At 42.7% G+C, this 21,807-nt stretch overlaps 1 protein-coding gene across 1 annotated transcript in view; it reads left to right on the forward strand.

Moving 5' to 3' along the window:
- Nucleotides 1-21,807, forward strand: part of E2F6 (E2F transcription factor 6) — a 64,114-nt gene that overhangs the window by 38,086 nt on the left and 4,221 nt on the right. The window contains exons 4-6 of the mRNA XM_082251693.1: nucleotides 5,665-5,810; nucleotides 6,185-6,294; nucleotides 10,052-10,199. Coding sequence (XP_082107819.1) covers nucleotides 5,665-5,810; nucleotides 6,185-6,294; nucleotides 10,052-10,199 — 404 coding nt within the window. The remainder of the gene's footprint in view (nucleotides 1-5,664; nucleotides 5,811-6,184; nucleotides 6,295-10,051; nucleotides 10,200-21,807) is intronic.

The raw sequence follows: 21,807 nt of genomic DNA on the forward strand, positions 1-21,807 counted from the left end.
TAAGAAGGATGTTGGACGAGAAGGTTCAGATGGGATCATACTGTATAAAAAATTCTGATAAAAGAATAGTGTTTCAGAGAGTAAGTAAAGTCCGAAGGGTTCGCTTGGATAAGTTAAATAAAGAATCTATTTTAAATGCTAATAACCAAGTGAGGGATTAAAAGGAATTGGAACGTGTAATAATAAAATGAAGAACATGGTGGATTACAAATAAGAAGGACGAAATAAATAAGATAATCATCCTAGAGGAGTCTTATATACAGACACTGGAAAGGGTAGGAAGAATAACAATCCTTCCCATTGTGTGGGAGGAGTCTACATGCTGTGCCATATTGCAATATATAAAAACCGTATAAAGGATATTAAAATATATTGCTAAAAGGAGAAATTGGATAAAAATAAAAAATAAAATAAAATAAAGGAGGAAATAAAAGGGTATGGTCAAAAAAGGCCATCTGGAAGGTGCTACAAACATGGGCCACATGCTAAAACCATATAAAAAGGGATGTAATGGGTATGTGCACTGAATGAATCATAATGTTATACCCCTGTTGGGACAACTTATTCTAAAAAATTCTAAGAAATTCTAGAAAATTGTTTAAAAATTATTAAAAAAATAAAAAATTAAAATTAAAATGCTGGGATAAAGGAAAATTGGTTTCAAACATCTGTAATAAAACAGTTTAAATCAATGTCAGCGTTCAAACCATCAGGGCGCAAAGATTTCATTAAAAAGATCCATTTTGTTTCGTTTTTTGAGACCAGTCTTCTCTTGTTGCTGCCTCTCCAGTCCCCTTTTATTTTATCAATACCATAAAACGTAAAACCTGATGGGTCCCGGGAGTGCATTTCCTTAAAATGCCTGGATAGACTATGCTTCTCGAATCCTTTCTTTATGTTTTTTACATGTTCTCTAATTCTTACATATAGGGGACGCGTAGTTCTCCCTATATATTGTAAGTGACAAGGGCATTCGATGACATATGTCACATGTGTGCTGGTGCAAGTGATGGTATCTTTTATTTTATATTCTACGCCTGTAGTATGTGATTTAAAATTCTTTATCTTTTTGGGTTGTCTCCTATTTGTTCTGCATGGCAGGCATTTTTGGCACCTAAAAAAGCCGTTAATACTTGTGGGCAAGGAAATGGTCTTAGGAGGGTTCACCACGTTGTGTACCAACCTGTCTTTAAGTGTTGGTGCCCTCCTGTAGATAAAGCATGGTGCTCTTGGTAATATCTTTTTCAAGGTTCTGTCTGCTGTTAGTATAAGCCAGTGCTTCTTAATAATGCCTTCCAATTGTTTGTGTTGTCTGTTATAGCCCGTTATGAACGCAAACTCGTATTTATTGTTTCTTTCTTTACTTAGTTTTTCCTTTAGAAGTTCCTCTCTTTTGGTGTTTCTGACTAGTTGTTTTAAATGTTCCAGATCTTTTCGTTTATAGCCCTTTTCAACAAATCTTTGTATTAGAATATCTGCTTGGATATCAAAGTCATGTATATTACTGCAGTTTCTCCTTATCCTCAGGAGTTGCCCCTTGGGAATATTCCCCAACCATTTAGGGTGGTGACAACTCCTGGTTGGGATATACCCGTTCTTGTCCGTTTTCTTAAAAAAAGTTTTACTGGCAATTTTTCCTCCTTCTTTAAAAAGTTCTAAATCCAAATAGGACACTTTTTCTTGGTTCCAATTGCCTGTAAAGGTAATGCCATATGCGTTACTGCTGATCTCATCAAAAAATGCTTGTATTGTTTCCATGTTGCCTCTCCAGATTAAAATAATGTCGTCTATGTATCTACGGTAATAAATTAAATCTGGTCGTTCCACGCTAAAAAGACAAAAGGCGTTGCAATGGGGGCTAAGTATGCCCCCAGTGTTGCCAACATTTTTATGCAGAAATGGGAGGAGGAACAGGTTTTTAGCGTGGAACGACCAGATTTAATTTATTACCGTAGATACATAGACGACATTATTTTAATCTGGAGAGGCAACATGGAAACATTACAAGCATTTTTTGATGAGATCAGCAGTAACGCATATGGCATTACCTTTACAGGCAATTGGAACCAAGAAAAGATCTGGAACATTTAAAACAACTAGTCAGAAACACCAAAAGAGAGGAACTTATAAAGGAAAAACTAAGTAAAGAAAGAAACAATAAATACGAGTTTGCGTTCATAACGGGCTATAACAGACAACACTTGGAAGGCATTATTAAGAAGCACTGGCCTATACTAACAGCAGACAGAACCTTGAAAAAGATATTACCAAGAGCACCATGCTTTATCTACAGGAGGGCACCAACACTTAAAGACAGGTTGGTACACAACGTGGTGAACCCTCCTAAGACCATTTCCTTGCCCACAAGTATTAACGGCTTTTTTAGGTGCCAAAAATGCCTGCCATGCAGAACAAATAGGAGACAACCCAAAAAGATAAAGAATTTTAAATCACATACTACAGGCGTAGAATATAAAATAAAAGATACCATCACTTGCACCAGCACACATGTGACATATGTCATCGAATGCCCTTGTCACTTACAATATATAGGGAGAACTACGCGTCCCCTATATGTAAGAATTAGAGAACATGTAAAAAACATAAAGAAAGGATTCGAGAAGCATAGTCTATCCAGGCATTTTAAGGAAATGCACTCCCAGGACCCATCAGGTTTTACGTTTTATGGTATTGATAAAATAAAAGGGGACTGGAGAGGCAGCAACAAGAGAAGACTGGTCTCAAAAAAACGAAACAAAATGGATCTTTTTAATGAAATCTTTGCGCCCTGATGGTTTGAACGCTGACATTGATTTAAACGGTTTTATTACAGATGTTTGAAACCAATTTTCCTTTATCCCAGCATTTTAATTTTAATTTTTTATTTTTTTAATAATTTTTAAACAATTTTCTAGAATTTCTTAGAATTTTTTGGAATTTTTTAGAATAAGTTGTCCCAACAGGGGTATAACATTATGATTCATTCAGTGCACATACCCATTACATCCCTTTTTATATGGTTTTAGCATGTGGCCCATGTTTGTAGCACCTTCCAGATGGCCTTTTTTGACCATACCCTTTTATTTCCTCCTTTATTTTATTTTTTATTTTTATCCAATTTCTCCTTTTAGCAATATATTTTAATATCCTTTATACGGTTTTTATATATTGCAATATGGCACAGCATGTAGACTCCTCCCACACAATGGGAAGGATTGTTATTCTTCCTACCCTTTCCAGTGTCTGTATATAAGACTCCTCTAGGATGATTATCTTATTTATTTCGTCCTTCTTATTTGTAATCCACCATGTTCTTCATTTTATTATTACACGTTCCAATTCCTTTTAATCCCTCACTTGGTTATTAGCATTTAAAATAGATTCTTTATTTAACTTATCCAAGCGAACCCTTCGGACTTTACTTACTCTCTGAAACACTATTCTTTTATCAGAATTTTTTATACAGTATGATCCCATCTGAACCTTCTCGTCCAACATCCTTCTTACCAATAAATATTAAAGAATTCCTCTCTTTTATCAATATAAAATTCCTCTGTTTTAAATACAAATATAAATTTTAAAAGTTTTTTATATATTTTTTACATATATTGCATATATTTTTACCTTATTTTACTTGAGTAAACTCCCTCCCCGCTATAAACAAAATATCTCAAAAGATGTGTAATAAGAGGTAATATATCCATAAGCACTAGGGGGTGCTCTCACATAAATGAAGGAGCATGGGATGTTTGTCCACTCCCGGGGAGATTAAAACACAAGATTTGGAAAATATAGATTTTTATTCTTTTATCCTTTTTTATTTTTGGAATTACATTAAAGTTAAAAGTTTTTCACATACATTTTTTCTTATTTTCTTTTTTAAATAATACGTTTTGCTTCACATGAATCAGACTAGTTCCGTGTAGGTATCCGGTGAAAGCTGCTTTGCGCATGATGTGAAATATAGCAGCCGTATGTAAATTGCATAACATGTCCGAACGCCGTGCGGAATCATCTTGTGGAGTGGGTGAGCAAGATGGCGCACGTCCGGCAGTTCATTGAGGAGCACCAAGATGGCCGCGGGTAGCCGTTTGGTTGCTATGACATCGGCTGGCTATAAAGATTCCGGGAGTGCGTGGTGGTGACGCCGCTCCAGCAGACGTCCTCTGACGAAACGCGTAGGGCGGGTCCATTGCGTCATTACGTCACTTCCGGTCTCGGACATGGGAGCCGTGGAACGCGGAAGCTTCCCGGCGTCTCTCTACACTGATCCGAGGCAGCTTCACCGTGAGTTTTTACTGCTTTCTACATTGGTTTAACCTCGCATACTACTTGATGGGGCTCCCCTTTCTTTTCTTTCCGTGAGATTACCAGCCGGTGCCTTGCGGGATAAGGAGAGGACCCCACTATCCACCCCTCTTGGGACCACTTCATGTGAACAGGTCGTATATACCTCACTTAGTGGTCATCAGGGGTACTACAACACCTACACTTCTAAGGAATACAGCACTTCAGTATTCACTTTGGTCACTTATATCCATCACTTCACCACCAGGGATTTATATATTATATATTGTTTGATTTACACTGTATCACTATTTTAATAAACCCACTACAATATCTGCTCACTTGTTGGCACTATTATTATTATTTTACAGATAAAATTCACCACACACCAACAGATCATATCGGTTGTGGTTATTGATAAGGAAATGTGTGGTTTTTAACCCTTTGGAAATATTATTAGTTTTCACGTTATTTATTATTTGCCGGTGTCACTTTCCTTTTAAAAGGCATTTTGCACATTATTACACTATATTACCAATCACTTTTCAGGTAGCGCCGTTTCAACCCTTTTGCACATTTCACTTTACCAGGCTTACATTAACCCCTTAGCAGAAAACAAATTGGCCAAAAATTTAAAAAAAAATTGATTTTTACATTTTTTTGGGGGGGAATTTCATATAAAAAAATGTTAAAAATATTGTTATTTTTTCGAAATAAACGCTCTTTTTTTGTTTATAGCGCAAAAAGTAAAAATCACATAGGTGATCAAATACCACCAAAAGAAAGCTCTGTTTGTGGGAAAAAAAGGACGTAAATTTCGTTTGGGTACGGCGTCGCATGACCGCGCAATTGTCAGTTAAAGTCGCACAGCGCCGAATCGCAAAAAGTGGCCCAGACGTAAGACCGCAAAATGCTCAAGTGGTAAAGTGGTTAAAGTTTGAAATATCCAATAAATTTCGTGCCACTTCATGATTGTGTCCCACTTGTTGATTCTTCACAAAAAATTACAGTTTTATATCTTTATGTTTTGAAGCCTGAAATGTGGCAAAAGGTCACAAAGTTCAAGGGGGCCGAATACTTTCGCAAGGCACTGTATATAATATGAGTTTCACTTTTTGAATTGAATTACTGAAATGAATTTTTTGATCTTCTGATTTTGAGATGCACCTGGATAGAAATGATTATCCTTGAAAAACATGGGGTACGGTTTGTCATGGGACTTTGATGTCCAAAGTCGCACAACAAATTGCACAAGTGTGAATGGGGCTGTAATATAATAAATGTTAACACACAAAGCAGTATCAGTGGATTGAAGTTGTGTTCAGAGCTGTATGCTTTTCTCAGTATTCTTTCTAATGTAGCGATTTCTTATTGAAGGGGGACAAACCTGAATCACACAGGAACAGAGATCCCAGAGCAACAGCGGATCCGCAATGACATCGGTGATCTCTCCGCTATGGAGGAAGCGCTGGATGACCTAATTAGAGATTGCGCTCATCAACTCTTCCGGCTAACAGAAGACCGTACAAATAGGAGATATCCTTTTTTTAGGCCAATGTAACAGAACTCCCAGTGCTAGAAAAATTACCAGTGGGCTTGTTACTCTAAAATGATACAAATTAGGTAAATTATTTTGAGTTCTGACAATACCTGAATTAATTTTTCTTTAAAGCTCCATGCTTGTTCCCAGTTGCAGCACTTTGGGCATGTTGGCACAGGTTTAACTCTTCTATCAGACTGAATTGTATGCAATGGCATTGTCAGACAGTATTTCCTGCTATACACCCAGGTTAGTACCATCTGCTAGTTTTATTTTTTTCCTCAGTGTTTGTTGATTCCTATGGAATTCCTGGGCCAATTTCTGATGTTTACTATCCTTAATGAAGAAACACATTAGCCTATGTAACTTACCAAGACCTCCACAGTATTGAAGACTACCAGAAGCAGATTGTCATCGCTGTCAAAGCTCCAGAGGAAACCAAGTTAGAGGTTCCAGCTCCCAGTGAGGCAAGTACCTTATGACTGCAACTTCATCTAAGGTCATCGTGACTGAGAAGATGGAGGCTTCCATGGTTGTCCATGTTCTGAAAATGCTGGTTGCCTGGTTGTAACTTGCATTTGGGTATTTCAAGTCTCTGACCCGACAAAAAAGCATGCAAATCATGGAAGTCATAACATTTTAATCTGCAAGCTAGTTCTAGGTCATTGTGTCAGCCAGGCAGCTAACATTTTTATCCAAGACTAGCAGTTTTGATTTCCATAAAGTGAGTCTGCCTTGAGAGAAGTATGGGGGGCTGACTTTGCTGGGCTACTTCTGAAAATGATGAAAGTGTCTGTCTTCAAGACCAATTCCAGCATACCTTCACACACACACTTACCTATTTATTGTTTCATCATTTGAGGCATACTTACCTTTAAATGTTCTCTGGTTAGTCACATGATGTCCCTTTCTCCAGTAATTTAAAGCATTCCATCAGACTTTAATGTGTTTGCTTCAACATAAATAAAACAAATTGGTTGCTGTGGGTTATGGCATATAAAGTCCAATGGAACATTCAGTTTAAATCTGGTGAATACATTCCAAAGAAACGGTATCCAATGTCGTACAGTGTGCTTTTTTTTTTTTTTTTTAGAAAGCAGCCAAAGCCTGATTAGAAAAGCCTGTCCTCTGCCAGCAGCTGGCTTTGTTCTCTGTATGGAAGCAGTGGTCTCAAACCTATAACTTTGTATTCGGCAAAGCTTAAAATGGTTGTAAACCTCAGACATGAAATATGAGCAAAGCATATCCCTCTATAGTGTGTACTTGTCTCAGTCCAGAGCACTAAGTGTCATTTTAGTCTGCTGCTTTGTTCCTCTATCCGCATGAATCACTTCTGACGAGTTTTCCTGACACCAAGAGAAAAATGGTGACAGGGGAGGGAGCTCCAGTTGATTGACAGCCTCAGCTCAACTTCTGTGTGAAGAGGGGTGTGTCCCTTCCCTCCATTCAGCTCTTAGAGCTATCCTCAGTGAGCTCTGCAGAGTGTGACTTTAGCTCTCTGTCCCCTTTTTTCTGACAGCTCAGACAAGCTTCAAAAATTCTGGACTTTGACAGATGTAGAGAAGCAAAAACTTCAGATAAATCTGTAATTTATGTTGGAGGATTTGTTTCCGCTCTTGTGTATCGATAACCTGAGGCCAGTCACTTCGCTAGGTATATATATGTAAGGGTTTACAACCCCTTTAAAGAGGCACTTCACCCTAACAGGGAAATTCTGCTTTCTCAAATCTTCACCGCCTAACATTTTTGGTAGTTTTTTTTTTTTGGGAGGGGGGGGGTAGTTGTTATCTATTTACGGCAGGTACCCGTTTGCACTTTCACTGGGATCGTCTGGGCAATTCCACCTCCTGGGACAAGTCACAGGTCTCAGGAGAATGCAAGTCTCTTTACCAAGTGCAGCACAACTCGCTCATGGGCAGTGGGAAGCTGACTGTGAAGCTGCAGGGAGTCACAGCCAGCTTCCCACACAAGATATCGACGCCAGGGACCTGAAGACCAGTGAGGAACTTGCCCATATGAGGACAGCGCTGGATCCCTGGACAGATAAGTGTCCTTTTTTTTAAAAGTCAACAGCTACTGTTTTTGTGGCTGCTAGCGTTTAATCTTTTTTTTTTTTTTTTTTCTGACTGAATATCCTCTTTTAAGCTCAACTCCGGGCAGAAACATTTTTTTTCAGATGCTGTGGGGCTCTGCTCGCACTGCAATGGCCATCTGCTTGTTTTATCTAGGAGTGAGCAGAAATCATATGCTCATCCGATCCTTTGATCCTCTGCAAAACTGCACTCCCCCATTGTCCAGTAGTGGACTGTTCCTGGTCTATGGAGCCTGTTCTGGGTGTGATGACATCAGTCCACTGTTCAAGACCGCTGGAGCACAGGTGCACCAGACCAATCTTGTGCTGGGAGGATCAGATAAGTAAATTTCCGCTCTCCTCTCCCCTAGAAAAAAATGAGCAGTTAACCTGTGCAGTGCTGGCAATGCTGCACTGGTGCGAAAGGGAAAAAAAAAAAAAGGTTTGTCTGGAGTTGGGCTTTCTTATGATTAGAGAGCTCTAGCTCTGTCTCAGCAGGGGTTGTGACAGATCTCTGCAGAGACCAGTGCTTTCACACAGAGTAAGAGCTCTTCTTTGTAGCATTCTTTTTTTTTTTTTTTTTTTAAAGCTGTGGCTGTTTTGCTTTTTAAAGAGTTTTACATTTTTATTGTTACATAGTGTAGCGTCCTACATGTCGGTGCTAGGCAAATGTATAGTGGGCCTTGTCTGCCTAACAGCAGGGCTATGATTTCTTTTGTCAGGGTGTCATGGCTTCCAGGTGTGCCTGCTCAGCGAGTAGTTTCCCCACTGGTTCCTGGGAGAGGCTTCTCATAGGACAGTGGAGGAAACCCAATTAGGAGATACATTCAGGCTTGAATCTAACTCAAGAGGCAGATTCTGCCGCAGAGGATTCTGGGGGAGGGTATAGGTCTGAAGGGGGCGCATGACTCGGGGTCTTTGGCGGGAGCAGAGTCCCAGGAGGGAGAGAACGGCTGTCTCTCCTCCTGTCTGAGGAGGTGGATGTTTTGGGATGTCGCCTGAGAATCCAGAGAGTGCCGAGTTGAGCTGAGGGGGATCCGGTGTGCCGAGAACCAGCGGAGAGCGAGAGGGGTCCAGTCCCAGGAAAGCCTACACAGGTCATGAGTACTGAGGATTGCCCCTGGGGGTCTGCCTGAAGTGTTAGAGGGGACCACTCCAGAGGAGGTTCTGGGATCCAGTGTCAGCTAGTTGTAAAGGTGATACCTATGTTGAGGACCCTGAAGTAACAGAGGGGGTACATAGTCAGTGGACCCTGAAGAGCTAAAGGTTAAAGGGGGCGCCTGCAGTTTGGGCCCTGAATTGTGCACAGTATCAGTTGAGAGTTGCAGCCATACAGGAATTCACAACAAGCTACCTCAAGCCAGTGCAAGGCTGGAGGGAGTAGCCAGTGACTTTGCAGTGTCAGCAGTTTCATACTCTACACAGTGCTGGGTCTTCTGGACTTAAAGTCGAGGATTCAGCACTTCTTTCAAGTTACAGAGAGTTCTAAGAGTCAGTGAGCATTGGCCAGGGTCGGCTGGCGTCCAGGCAGCGTTAACAGACATTTTTCTGGATAAAGTCCCAAGTTGTACTTAGTTGAGCCTAAAGGAGTATCCCACTCATTCCTTTCACCCATCCCCTAAAATACAATAAAACCACAAAGCAAAGATGCCGGAGTTGTCAGTGTCTCAGTTCTCACACCCAGGGTCGCAGCTCACATGGTCTGGAGAGGTAACCGGTAACGATGGCAGACCCACATCAGGCTCAATGCCTGGAAAACCTGCTACAATAGTTTTGCATAGTGTGTGTCCCTGTTAATTTCTCCTCACTTCTTGTTTTGCCTGACACCAGATAACTGGACAGTAATCTCCTTAATTGGGTTTTTGACAGCAATTCTTTTCTGATAGAGGTTTTAATATTCACTCTATTAGAGATTTATTGCCGTATTGTGTCTGTGATGGAGAGATTTTCTAATTTCCTGTTCTGATATCTGTTAAATATATGAAGATAAACTTAGGAGATACAGATGACACGAAAAGACTGATAGAGGTTCTAACTCTTGCATTCTCTTTACTGATATATATATTATTTTTTTACAAATCTATCAATGTATCTCTGATTATATTCTGGAAAGTACATGTTATTCACTCATGTTTACATTGTGTTCTTTGCAGGATTGCATAGAGATTCATATAAAGAGCTCAAAGGGGCCAATTGATGTTTACCTTTGTGAAGAAGAGGATGAAGATACAGGCAGGAAATCTTTTCGGAGATTAACAAAGACTCTTAAAATGGAACCAGAACCAATTCCAAAGGACGATGGTAAAAAAAGTATATGATACAGTTATACCTTATAAGGCAAAGACCAATGTCTAAACTTGTTTTAATAATTTACCTTTGAAATCTGGTTGCTGTAGAATAATGCACTTTGTGCTACCTACTTATAGCCCTGGTAGTGTTCGTAAGTTGTAAAACTTCCCATAGACATGAGATAGCAATTTGACGAAATGTTGATCACCTTGGCAATGACATGAAAAGACCATTTGTGTGTTTTTTATAGATGGCTGTTAGCAAAAATATCAATTTGTAGAGCTGCAGCTCCTTTAGCCTGTTTTCTGTTCAAAGAATCCTTTTTATGTCTTCTGATCATCAGTCCTACAAGATATATAAGATACAAGATATATAATATAATATACACATTTCTTGTAGCTGCATATCTGTTCTATATTATTTGGCACCATCACAAATCTTTTCAGCAGTGAAGATGGTTACTAGTTATGGAAATGGATTTCCTCCAAAAGATGGTTCCCAAGTCTTTCGAACCTTGTCTTTGGTATAGATCGGAAGAAAATACAAAGTCTATTTACTGTTTTGGTTTTTGATGATTTGCAGTCATACTACTATTTAAAGTGGTTGTAAAGGGTGAAGGTATATACCTGCATGCAGGTAAAAAAAAACCTTTAGTGTACACTTGGCTGAACTCGCAGCATCTTACAGATGCCTTTGTCACTGGCAGTGTTCAATTTACACAAAAAAAGCTAGCAAACGGTTATGGAGTTTTATGGTCAAGAAGACCTACAAAGTCTGTTCTAGAAGAAAAACTTTGACAGCATTTTCTTTTCTTTTTTTCTCAAAGTAGAAAAATGTGCAAATAGATTTTTTGGGAACGGCTAGAAAGATCACTTTCTACAGACTTTTTCTCTTGCGAATACAGTCATCTACATGTGATGTTTCTTTTACAAACTTTTACCTTGCCAGTTCATTTCTATAGGTTGATAAAAAGTTGCATCTTGCATTTGCGGCTCATGAGCAGCCACAAGGGAAGTTGTGCACAAATGTATGCATTCAGTAAGCAGTAATGAGCTAATGGAAAGAAATGCTGTACATAGGGAAGCTTTCCTGTACATATTCTGCTGCTATCCATGACTGCACTAACCCGTGCTGTGTCTGAATTTACAACAAAGCTTTATTTTCAATGACAAAAATTACTGATCCTAAATTTACACATAGACGACTAGAACCAAACATCATAGGCATTTACCTTGTGTAGATAATGAATATATTCTGATGTGACATACCAGGTGTTTAATGCAATGTCATTTTGTTTTCACTTGGCTTTTTGTGGCCATGAATATGCCTTGTACTTTTGCGTGTGATGGGCAGCGGCTCACTTGGGAAGGACAGCGCAGCAAGGTGGGGGTGATAGGAGATCCAATGACGAAGAGTAACATATGCCACCGTAGGCCCCTTTAACACAGCCACCTCCGCTCAGCAGATCTCTCTTCTGATCCCTGCTGAGCAGGCGCATCCTGTCCACTCTATGCAGACACAGCCCATTCTCCTCTATGGGGCAATCGGATGGAAACGGACTGTCTGACCGTTTCCATCCGATGCCATCCAATCCGAAAATAGAACCACCATCCATTTGTTTTTAGCAAACCGGATCGGATGGCGGCGGGTTGCCACTCCATAGAGGAGACTGAAGGGTCTGATCAGGTCCGCCTGAAAAACTGACAGGCGGACCTGATCAGACAGTCTGTGTGAAAGGAGCCTTCAGCTGTGTGACTGTGGCATGGCAGGGCAGGGAGATGATGAAAAATAATGAATTTAATTTTTTTTTAAATAAAAAAAAAAAAAAAAACACACTCCCTTTTCACTTGCCTTTTAAGCAAAGGGCGCCAAATGAAGCCTGCAGAAACTTCCATCTCTTCTCCTCTTGGAAAGAAGATGGGCGGGCATTGAGAACAAGCAGGGGAAACAGTCTGCTTGTCATACTCCCGGCCACCACAAGAGGGCGCCAGTTCCACATTGGAAGCGTCTCACTCAAGAAGGCCGAAAAGCCGCGGCCTCAATTATCGGACGGCGCGGTACTCCGCGCAATGGCGGGGGGGGGGGTGCAAAGGGACAGAACACCTCCTGCACTGCACCCCAGGTGCCAGGTCACTAATTCTAGTTGCCAATGTGACCTGGCGCCCGGGGTTTGTCGAGCCCTGGGTTACAGCCTTTTATTCATGCAGCAAAGCTCAGTAAGATGTTTTGGGAATGAAGTGTGGATAGCTATCTCCACGATACAGCCCACCTCTTCTCTGAATATCTGCTAAACAATTCTGTGCACTTGAAGTGGCCTTGAGGGATTGAACAAATAAGACTTATGAAATTGGTCAAATGCTGAGGTCTTACGGTATGGAAGATCTGTATTTCTCTTCGTACATCACTGGACACAGAGCCATAAATAATAACATATGGGTTATATAGCCACCTATAGGTGAAGGACACTGGCAACCAATCAGAAAGGATGTCCCCTATATAACCCCTCCCACACAGGAAGTAATTCTGTTTTTTCGCCAGTGTCTAAAGGTGATGGTCTCTGTGGAGAGTCTCTCCACATTTCTCTTCAAAGAAGAAAGAAGCTTATGCTACATACCCCGATCAAAGATCACTGAATCGAAGGGGTTAGCTATCAGATCCATCTAAAACAGTCAGTGGACTAAAAAGATGGTACCTGTGCCTCCGGAAGCAGATATGAGGTATTGCCTGTAATGCTGTCCTTTTTAGGCGCTGGACCCTGGGATCTGGACCTTTTGGACTACCAAACCCCAAAGGCGCTCCGTGCAGGGTGCTCTACAGGTCCAAGGTCCTGGCTCCTCTTAAACAAGGGGATCCAGTCCTTGAAGGTCGCCAAGATAAAGTTTACAGTGATGGGTGAAGATTGGATTCCTGTTTCATACAGAATCCTGCAGCAGGACTGGTGAGTCCAATTTAAAATATTTTTACTTATACAGCAAACCTTGACGGTAAAAATTGCTGGCATAATTGCAGATTGTAAATATCTTATGCATTGTTTCCTTTAAAAAAATAACAGACCGAGTGCCATGTGAGTCTCTGCATGAGACTATAGATGTTAAGCCTAGGCGAAATACATCCTGTTAAGCATTATTTCTGTGCTTGTTTTTCAGACACACTGTTTTCACTCTGGGCTGATTACCTTAGAGGTATCGGCTGTGACAAACCAATGTGTGCATGAGACTGTGAATGTTAAGCTATGCAAAATACATCTTGTTGAAAACTCTGGCTTTCCCTCATGGATTAAATGTACCATTTATATCAATTGTGAATGTATGAGTTTGTGCAGTTGTGGGATTATGCAAAGTTTGTTTAAACATTTATTTATTTGCTTATTTTTATCACACAGTTTTCTTGCCCTGGGCTGATCACCTGAAAGGTATCAGCCGTGACAAACAAAATTTAGCCTAAGCTGCTCTCACCCCATGTGGTTGCTGTTTTCGCCTTGGCGCATAAGCGCCCGCATGTTCGTCTCCTCCCTTGATAGCGTGTCTGTGGCGAAGGCCTATTCGCGCACGCATCTTCGCATTTATATACAGGTGTATGCCGCATGGAGGGCATGTTTGAACGCAATTGGCATGCACGTGGACGCCACATAGCATGCCATGCATGCGCAGTACAGCATAAATGGGCGCAATTTAGAGGAACTGTTTCCAACACTCTAGCCTCTGCTGAGGCTGAAGTGGACACAGAGCAGCAGCAGCTGGGTTGCGTGAGTCATTGCGGGTGTATGTTACTGGCACAAACAGGTCCTGTATCTTGGGGTAATCAGTGCTGTGTACGATAAGCTGTATGAGCTTGGCAAAAGCCTCGAGTACACTTAAGTTAGTACCTCAAGTTTGTCTTGCTATAAAGCAATGTTTGCGCCAAAGAGGGCTGGGGGGGCACTGTTGGAAGGGGCAATGCGATGCCACCATCAGGCCTTGAAGGTCCTGGCCGTGCTTCCTCTGTGTCTACTTTCCCTGAACAGCCAGAGGTGACTAGCCAATCTGAGCCATTACGGTTGTCGGCATAGTAGCTACCCCAGGTGCTTCTGCTGCAACCTACGTCACCAAGGACAGTTTGTCATCGGCATTAGCCAGCCTTCAGGGAAGATTGCTGACATGTTTGCAGCATTGCAAAGAGGGAAAAAACATGATAGATCCTCCTCACCTGAGCCACCCCAATTTTCAGTTCAGAATTGGGCAGAAGAAGTGGACGAAGTAGCTGATGATAACCCTATAGAAGGTCAAGCTGAGGTTTCCACTTCTGGGGAGTCAGGGTCAGAGGAGTCTCTGTCAGCCTCTCAAACCCAGAGATTGTTAATTCAGTCTCCTATTGAAATGGTCTGGACACAAATTTCCTCCCTTAGAGACGGCTGAAGTCTCCTTTTCCTCTCTAGGCTCATTGCGCCCTCCTCATAGTCCTCAGACGTTTCCCATACATCCGCTCGTGGAGCAAGAACTGTATAATGAATTGGGACCATCCTAATAGGATTTTTTGTTACTCCTAAAAGGTTTTCACTATTGTATTCTATGGAGGAAAAAGCTTACTAAGAAATGGATACTAGGAAGAAATAGAGTATACCCACTGTGGATGCTGCCATTTCTTTGGTTAATAACAGTTTAACCTGCCCTGTGGATAATGCCCAGGTTTTTAGAGATCCAGCAGTTAAGAAGTTGGAATCTTTATTGAAAGCCTCCTTTGCGGTTGCAGGATCTGCGATACAATCAGCAGTAGCGGCCATAGGAGTTTGTCAGTCTTTTTAAAAGACCGTATGAAGCGAGTGTCCAAGACATTTCCTTCTCAAGGAGAGTCTGTGGAAGATCTGTCAGATCTACCTCGCACTTTGTTTCGCAGTGAGTGCTCTTACGGACTCCATAAGGCAAATGTAACGAGTTGCTCTGATGACGGTGCATATGCGCAGAATCCTTTGGTTAAAGAGCTGGTCTGTGGAATTACCATGTAAATAGTTACTGGCTGTCTTCCCTTTTTCAGGGAGAACGCCTTTTTGGTGATGATCTGGAGAAGTATATCCAAAAGATCTCGGGGGAAGAGTACTGTACGTTGCTACCTGTGAAAAGGAAGAGCAAGCGTCCTTCTTTTAAGATCCCCAGTGCTTCTAATTCCAGATGGGGCAACGGCCTCAACCATCTGGGTCCGGAACCAAGCCTTCAGGGCAGGGTCAGAAAAAGCCCTGGGCCCAGAGATCAGCCAAAACTTCCTCTAAGCCTACTGTGTGAAGGGGCACCCCCACTCACTTGGGTGGGGGGAAGGCTGCTGCAGTTCTCAAAGGTTTGGGTGGAATCTATCCAAGACAATCTCCACCATTTCGCAGGGGTAAAAACTGGAATTTCGGTTGTTCCCGTATCCTTGGTTTATAGGTCAAGTTTACTGACAGATCCTCTAAAAAGGTTTCCTTCTGGCATTGGACCAGCTGAGGGCTTAAAGAGTGATAATGGAGGTTCCGGAGAACAAAAGTTTCAGGGGTTTTTACTCAAACCTGTTCGTAATCCCCAAACCAAGCGGGGATGTGAGACCTATTTTGGATCTCAAAATTCTAACCGTTACTGAACAGTCGTACTTTCTGTATGGAGTCAATTCGTTCAGTTATAGCCTCCCTGCGGGGAGGGGAATTTCTAGCATCTATAGACATCCGGATGCATATCTTCACGTGCCTATATTCCAGGCTCATCAAAGGTTTCTACGCTTTGCAATAGAAAACCATAATTTTCAGTTCGTGGCCCTGCCCTTTGGGTTAGCCACAGCTCCAAGAGTATTCACAAAGATCCTAGCTCCAGTATTGGCTGTTCTAAGGTCCCGAGGGATATCTGTAATAGGATATCTGGACGATCTATTACTAATAGATCGATCGGCTTCGGCTCCAAGCCGAAATATCCTCCAGACAGTACAGTTCCTAGAACGTCTCAGGTTGGATACTGAACTTGGCAAAGTCAGCATTACAGCCGGTCCAGCTTCTGGAACATCTGGGTCTCTTTGTGGACATGGTACAGGCAAAGATATTCTTGCCAACAAGAAAGGTCACAGACCTAAGGATGTGGTTTGGTCCGTAGTAAGGCTGAGATATCCTTCTATACGTCTTTGTATGATGTTACTAGTGAAGATGTTGTCCGCATTCGAGGCAATCCCCTATGCTCAATTCAGTGCCAGACCCTTACAGAAGAACATTCGGTCTACATGGACTGAAAGGATTCAGTCTCTGGACTGGTCGATGTCTCTAGCACCAAGAGTAAGTCAGAGTCTGAATTGGTGGTTGTTGACCAGATATCTGGAGAAGGGGAAATCCTTTCCTCTCAGTGACCTGGAAAGTGGTGACTACAGATGCCAGTCTCTCTGGCTGGGGAGCAGTTCTGGAGAAAGCCACTATCCAGGGGAAATGGTCTTGGAAAGAGAGACGTCTCCCCATCAACATTCTGGAAAACCGAGCAGTCAGTCGGGCATTGAAATACTGGATGGCCAGACTTCGGGGTCACCTTGTCAGGGTGCAATCTGACATTACCACGGCCATGGCTTATATAAGCCATCAAGGAGGCACAAAGAGTGAGTCAGCCCTGAAAGAGATGGATATCATCCTATCCTAGGAAGAGAAGTTTGTGCCATGCCTTACAGCAGTTTTTATTCCAAGAATAGAGAACTGGCAGGCAGATTTTTTGAGCCGTCAACAGATGTTTCCGGGGAATGGTCATTACATCCTGAGATTTTTCAATCAATCTGCCTACGCTGGGGGGCCTCAAACGTAGATCTGTTGGCATCCAAGTTCAACAACAAGTTGAAGAGATTTGTGTCCAGGACCAGAGATCCACTCGCAGTCGGAGTGGATGCTTTGGTGACTCCTTGGGAGGCATATTCCCTAAAAAAAGCCTTTCCTCCGGTGCAGCTGATACCGCGTTTGTATTGGCCAAGGAGGGTTTGGTATGCACAAATCCAATGGTTGGCAGTGACGCGGCTTTAGGCTCTTGCACTGTGTCCGGACCTACTCTCTTAAGGTCCGATATTTCACCCTGCTGTACAGTCTCTAAATTTGACGGCTTGGCTATTGAAGCCTTAATCTTGAAGGAAGGGTGTATCTGGCCCTGCAGTTCATAAGCTGATAAATGCTAGGAAACATTTACTACAGGTTCTGGAAATCCTACATTGCCTGGGGTGAAGCCAGGAAATGGCATCCCCGTAAATATATAATAGGGAGAATTCTAGCTTTTCTTCAAGCAGGGGTAGATATGAAATTAGCCTTGACCACTATTGAAGGGCAAATTTCAGCCTTATTGGTTTTCTTCCAAGAATCGATCGCTTCCCATTCGTTGGTTCAGACCTTCGTCCCGGGAATGTTATGTTTGCTTCCCCCTGTGAAGCCACCATTGTATCCTTGGGACTTAAATTTGGTGCTCGCAGTTTTACAAAAACAGCCTTTTCAACCTCTGTGGCAGGTTCCCCTGGTTCTTTTGAACAGAACAATTGTCTTGTGTTTTATTTAGAGAAATCAGCTCACATTCATAAGACCGAGAGCTTGTTTGTGCTGCCAGAAGGGCACAGGAAGGGGTTGGCAGCATCTAAGTCTTCGATTTCTCATTGGATTTGCCAGGTTATTACACAGGTGTATGATTTAGAAGGAAAGGTTCCACCTTTTCCTGTAAAGGCACATTCTACTAGAGGAGTAGGTGCTTCTTGGGCACATCACCATCAATGGCTATCTATGGCTCAAAGGCCACGACCTGGTCGTCGGCGCATACGTTCACTCATTTCTATCGAGTGGATGTTAGGTCCCAGGAGGCATCTGCATTTGGCCGCAGTGTTCTGCAGGCAGCGGTGTAATCCTTTTGGTGGTTTGATGGTGGTATTTTTTGGTGTTCCCCCCCCCCCCCCTCCCCTCAGATGCATTGCTTTGGGACATCCGAAATGTTATGATTTATGGCTCTGTGTCCTGTGATGTACGAAGAGAATAATGGATTTATTAATACAGACTTACCTGTAAAATCTATTTCTTGAAGTACATCACAGGACCCTCCCCTCTTCTATGGGGTCTTTATTACTTGCTACAAAACTGAGGTACTGTGTGGGAGAGGTTGTATAGGGGGACATCCTTTGTGATTGGTTGCCAGTGTCCTTCACCTGTAGGTGGCTATATAACCCATATGTTATGATTTATGGCTCTGTGTCCCGTGATGTACTTCAAGAAATGGGTTTTACAGGTAAGTCTGTATTAAAAAATCCATTCTTTCATTGGTTTTCTTTTCAAGGTATTGTGAAAAATTTTCTAGGAAAGTTGACTTACAGAAGGAGGCTGTAGATGGGACGGCCTTGAAAATTCTGAACTCGGCTCAGAAATGAGTGGTGCTGAGGCACAAAGTGGTTGATGAAGTGGTTGGTTGCCTACCTGTCATGCCAGTTCATTGGCTTCCATACTTTAGTCTCTGACCTGGAATAAGAAATCAGTCAGTAGTTTTGACATTGCTTTCATTGACACTTGATGCAGTTCAGTTAATCAGAATGTATAGAAGCCAGGGACAGCCAGGCAGTTAGTATTTCAGCAGGTGGTCATTAATGGCAGCTACTTTATCTTTCTTGGTACATTTTTCTTTTAGGGGAGGTATACCTATAGGTCAGGGTTGGACAAATCCCAGGAGCCACGTAGCAAAATGTTCATTTAAAATTACAGCTGGTGCCTAATTTTTGAGATCTTCTCTAGTGAGCAGAGTCCTAAAGTCCTGCAGGCCCCTGGATTTGGGTAGACTGGCTCCTGAATGGGATTGTAACTTCAATCAACACTCATGGCTTTGTAGATACTTTCTCCGTTCTGGCAGTATCTGTGGCAGCACCTCCTCTACTACTAGCCTTGTTTCTAGCATGATTGGTTTCAGGTACAGGTCAGGACTCGCTCAGACGGTTTCTTTTTTGTTGAATTTCTGTAAAATATAAATTTGCCTCTACTTATGTATAGTAAGGCTGGTGTGGCTATAAGCCAGGGCTCGACAAATCCTGGGCGCCAGGTCGCATTGGCGACTAGAATTAGCGACCTGGCGCCTGGGGTGCACTGCAGGAGGTGTCCTGTCCCTTTTGGCCCCCCCACCCACTCCCCGAGTGCATGGACTTCTGCGCCATTCGATCAGTGAGAGAACGGGGAAATATATATATATATATATATATATATATATATATATATATATATATATTATATTATATTATATATATATATATATATATATATATATATATATATATATATATATATATATATATATATATATATATATATATATAATTTTTTTTTTTTTTTTCCCACATCGCCATGCCACAACCGAAGGCCCCTTTCACACGGGCTGTCTGATCAGGTCCGCCTGTTAATTTTTCAGGCAGACCTGGTCGGATCCTTCAGTCTCCTCTATGGAGCGGTAATCTGACGCCATCTGATCCTGTCCGCCAAAAACAGACGGATGGTGGTGATATTTTCTATCCATCCCGTGGATCGGATCAGATGGCATCGGATGGAAACAGACAGTCTGTTTCCATCCGATTGGGCTATAGAGGAGAGTGGGGTTCTAGTCGTCTTTATGTGTAAATTTAGTATGTTATTTTTTGGGAAATAAAGCTTGGTTGTTTATTTAAAAAAAAAAAACTGGCTCCTAGATTTCAGGCAAATTTGTCAAGCCCTGCTATAAGCTTTAGGCCCAATGCACACCATCGTGTTTTTTTTTTTTTTGTTTTTTTTTTTCCTGCCTCTAGAAGCAAATGGTGTTCTTCTATGTGACCATACACACTATTGTAGGCTAAAAGCGTTTTTTAAGCTTCAGTTTTTAGGAGCAGAAGAAAAACTTTTTCTCTTACATTCTTTGACCGACGCAGCTCTTAATGCTTCTTCATTAATGGGTTAATGCTTCTTCATTAATGGGTTATGCGCAATCTACAGGAGTAGACTAGGCAGTTAAAAGTTTTCACTTGACAGGCCTATAGGTTCTGTCCCTTACGACATAACCCCAGACACACTGTGCTCTCAAATCAGTTTCTTGCTGCCTAGTTTAAAGAGTAGGACCTAGGTTTCCTGCTGGGCCTCCGGTCTCAGTTTTTTGTTTCTTTTAAGAATGCTTGTTTATTTCTCTTTACTCACTATCGCTAGCTAGTGTCAGGGGGATCCTCCTTGTGAAGTACAAGCGACAGCCGGGTTGGGATTTCGCACTGGATAATCTAGATCCTTACGGTCTCCTAGCTTCGCCAACGAGCGTGAGCAGGTTGTGGTCCGCCCAGGCCTCGCCACGACGGAGCCCCAGTGGATGGGGACGAGCCTGTGAGCTGAGGTCTCGATGGGACGCACGACCTGGAACGCCCTGAGGCGCAGCGTACCCCTCTTGGCTGGCAGCACCCCCACTCAGGGTGGGAGGCGAGTTGTTTCGGAGCGGAGCCCACCGGTTCCATGGTATGGTGAGTGATGCAACACCCCCCGTGTCCCTGTAGCAGACCTCTGAGGGGGAGCTCAACTAACTGATCTTCCCTTTTTGGGTGAACGCCTGTTTGGTGACTCTTTGGATGAGATAATCAAGGGCCTGATGGGGTAAGAGTACTCTTTTCCCCCAATCCTCAAAAGGTATAGCGCCTCAGAGTACGCGGGGGCCTTCCTTCAAGTCTCACAGAGGGCTTTTTCGTGCCTCAGGTGCGCAGGAAAAAGGCAAACCGTTCGGAGCTTCCGGAGGGAGCAAGAAGGCTTGGTCGGGTAAGCCCAAGGCCGGCCAGTCCGATTTGGCGGCCAAGTCCTCCTCTGCATGAAGGGACGCCCTCACCCGGTTCAGGGGTGGGGGGGACGTCTGCGTTACTTCGGGAACCCTGGACGTCTCTGATTCAAGACAAGTGGGTTCACAAACTGATTCATTCAGGGTACAAGATCGAATTTCGGTCTTGCCCAGCAGACAGGTTCTTTCCATCAAATCTCTGTCAGTCTCCGGATCAATTGCAGGATCTCAGGGAGGCAGTGCAGGATCTCCTGACACAGGGCGTAATCATCCCGGTTCCTCAGCGGCACAGGTTTTGAGGTTTTTATTCAAACCTGTTCACGGTGCCCAGAAAGGAGGGCAAGGTACGTCCAATTCTGGACCTCAAATCGCTGAACCACTTTGTGCGGGTGCAGAAGTTTCGGATTGGAATCCATTCGGTCGGTGGTGGCTTCTCTGAATCAAGGGGATTTTCTGGCCTCCATCAATTTGATGGACGCATATCTGCACATCCCTATCTACAAGGGTCATCAGCGGTATCTCCGTTTCACGGTGACGGAGGAGCACCTTCAATTTGTGGCATTACCCCTTGGTCTAGCTTCCGATCCCAGGGTCTTCACCAAGGTTTTGGTCCCGGTGCTGGCTTTGCTACGCAGAAAGGGGATTGCGATCCTCGGGTATCTGGACGTTCTCCTGTTGAGGGCAAGCTTTCCTGCCACCCTGTCGGACGACCATATCAAAATGGATCAGGCAGACCATTGTTCAGGCCTATTCATTGAAGGGTCAGGTTCCTCCTTTCCCTGTGAGGGTGCATTCTACTAGAGCGCTGAGTGCCTCTTGGGCTTTTCGCCATCAGGCTTCCGTTGCTCAGGTGTGTAAAGCGGCGAATTGGT

The sequence above is a fragment of the Pelophylax lessonae genome, assembly GCF_965119305.1.
Source record: "Pelophylax lessonae genome assembly, chromosome: 3".
NCBI lineage: Eukaryota > Metazoa > Chordata > Amphibia > Anura > Ranidae > Pelophylax > Pelophylax lessonae.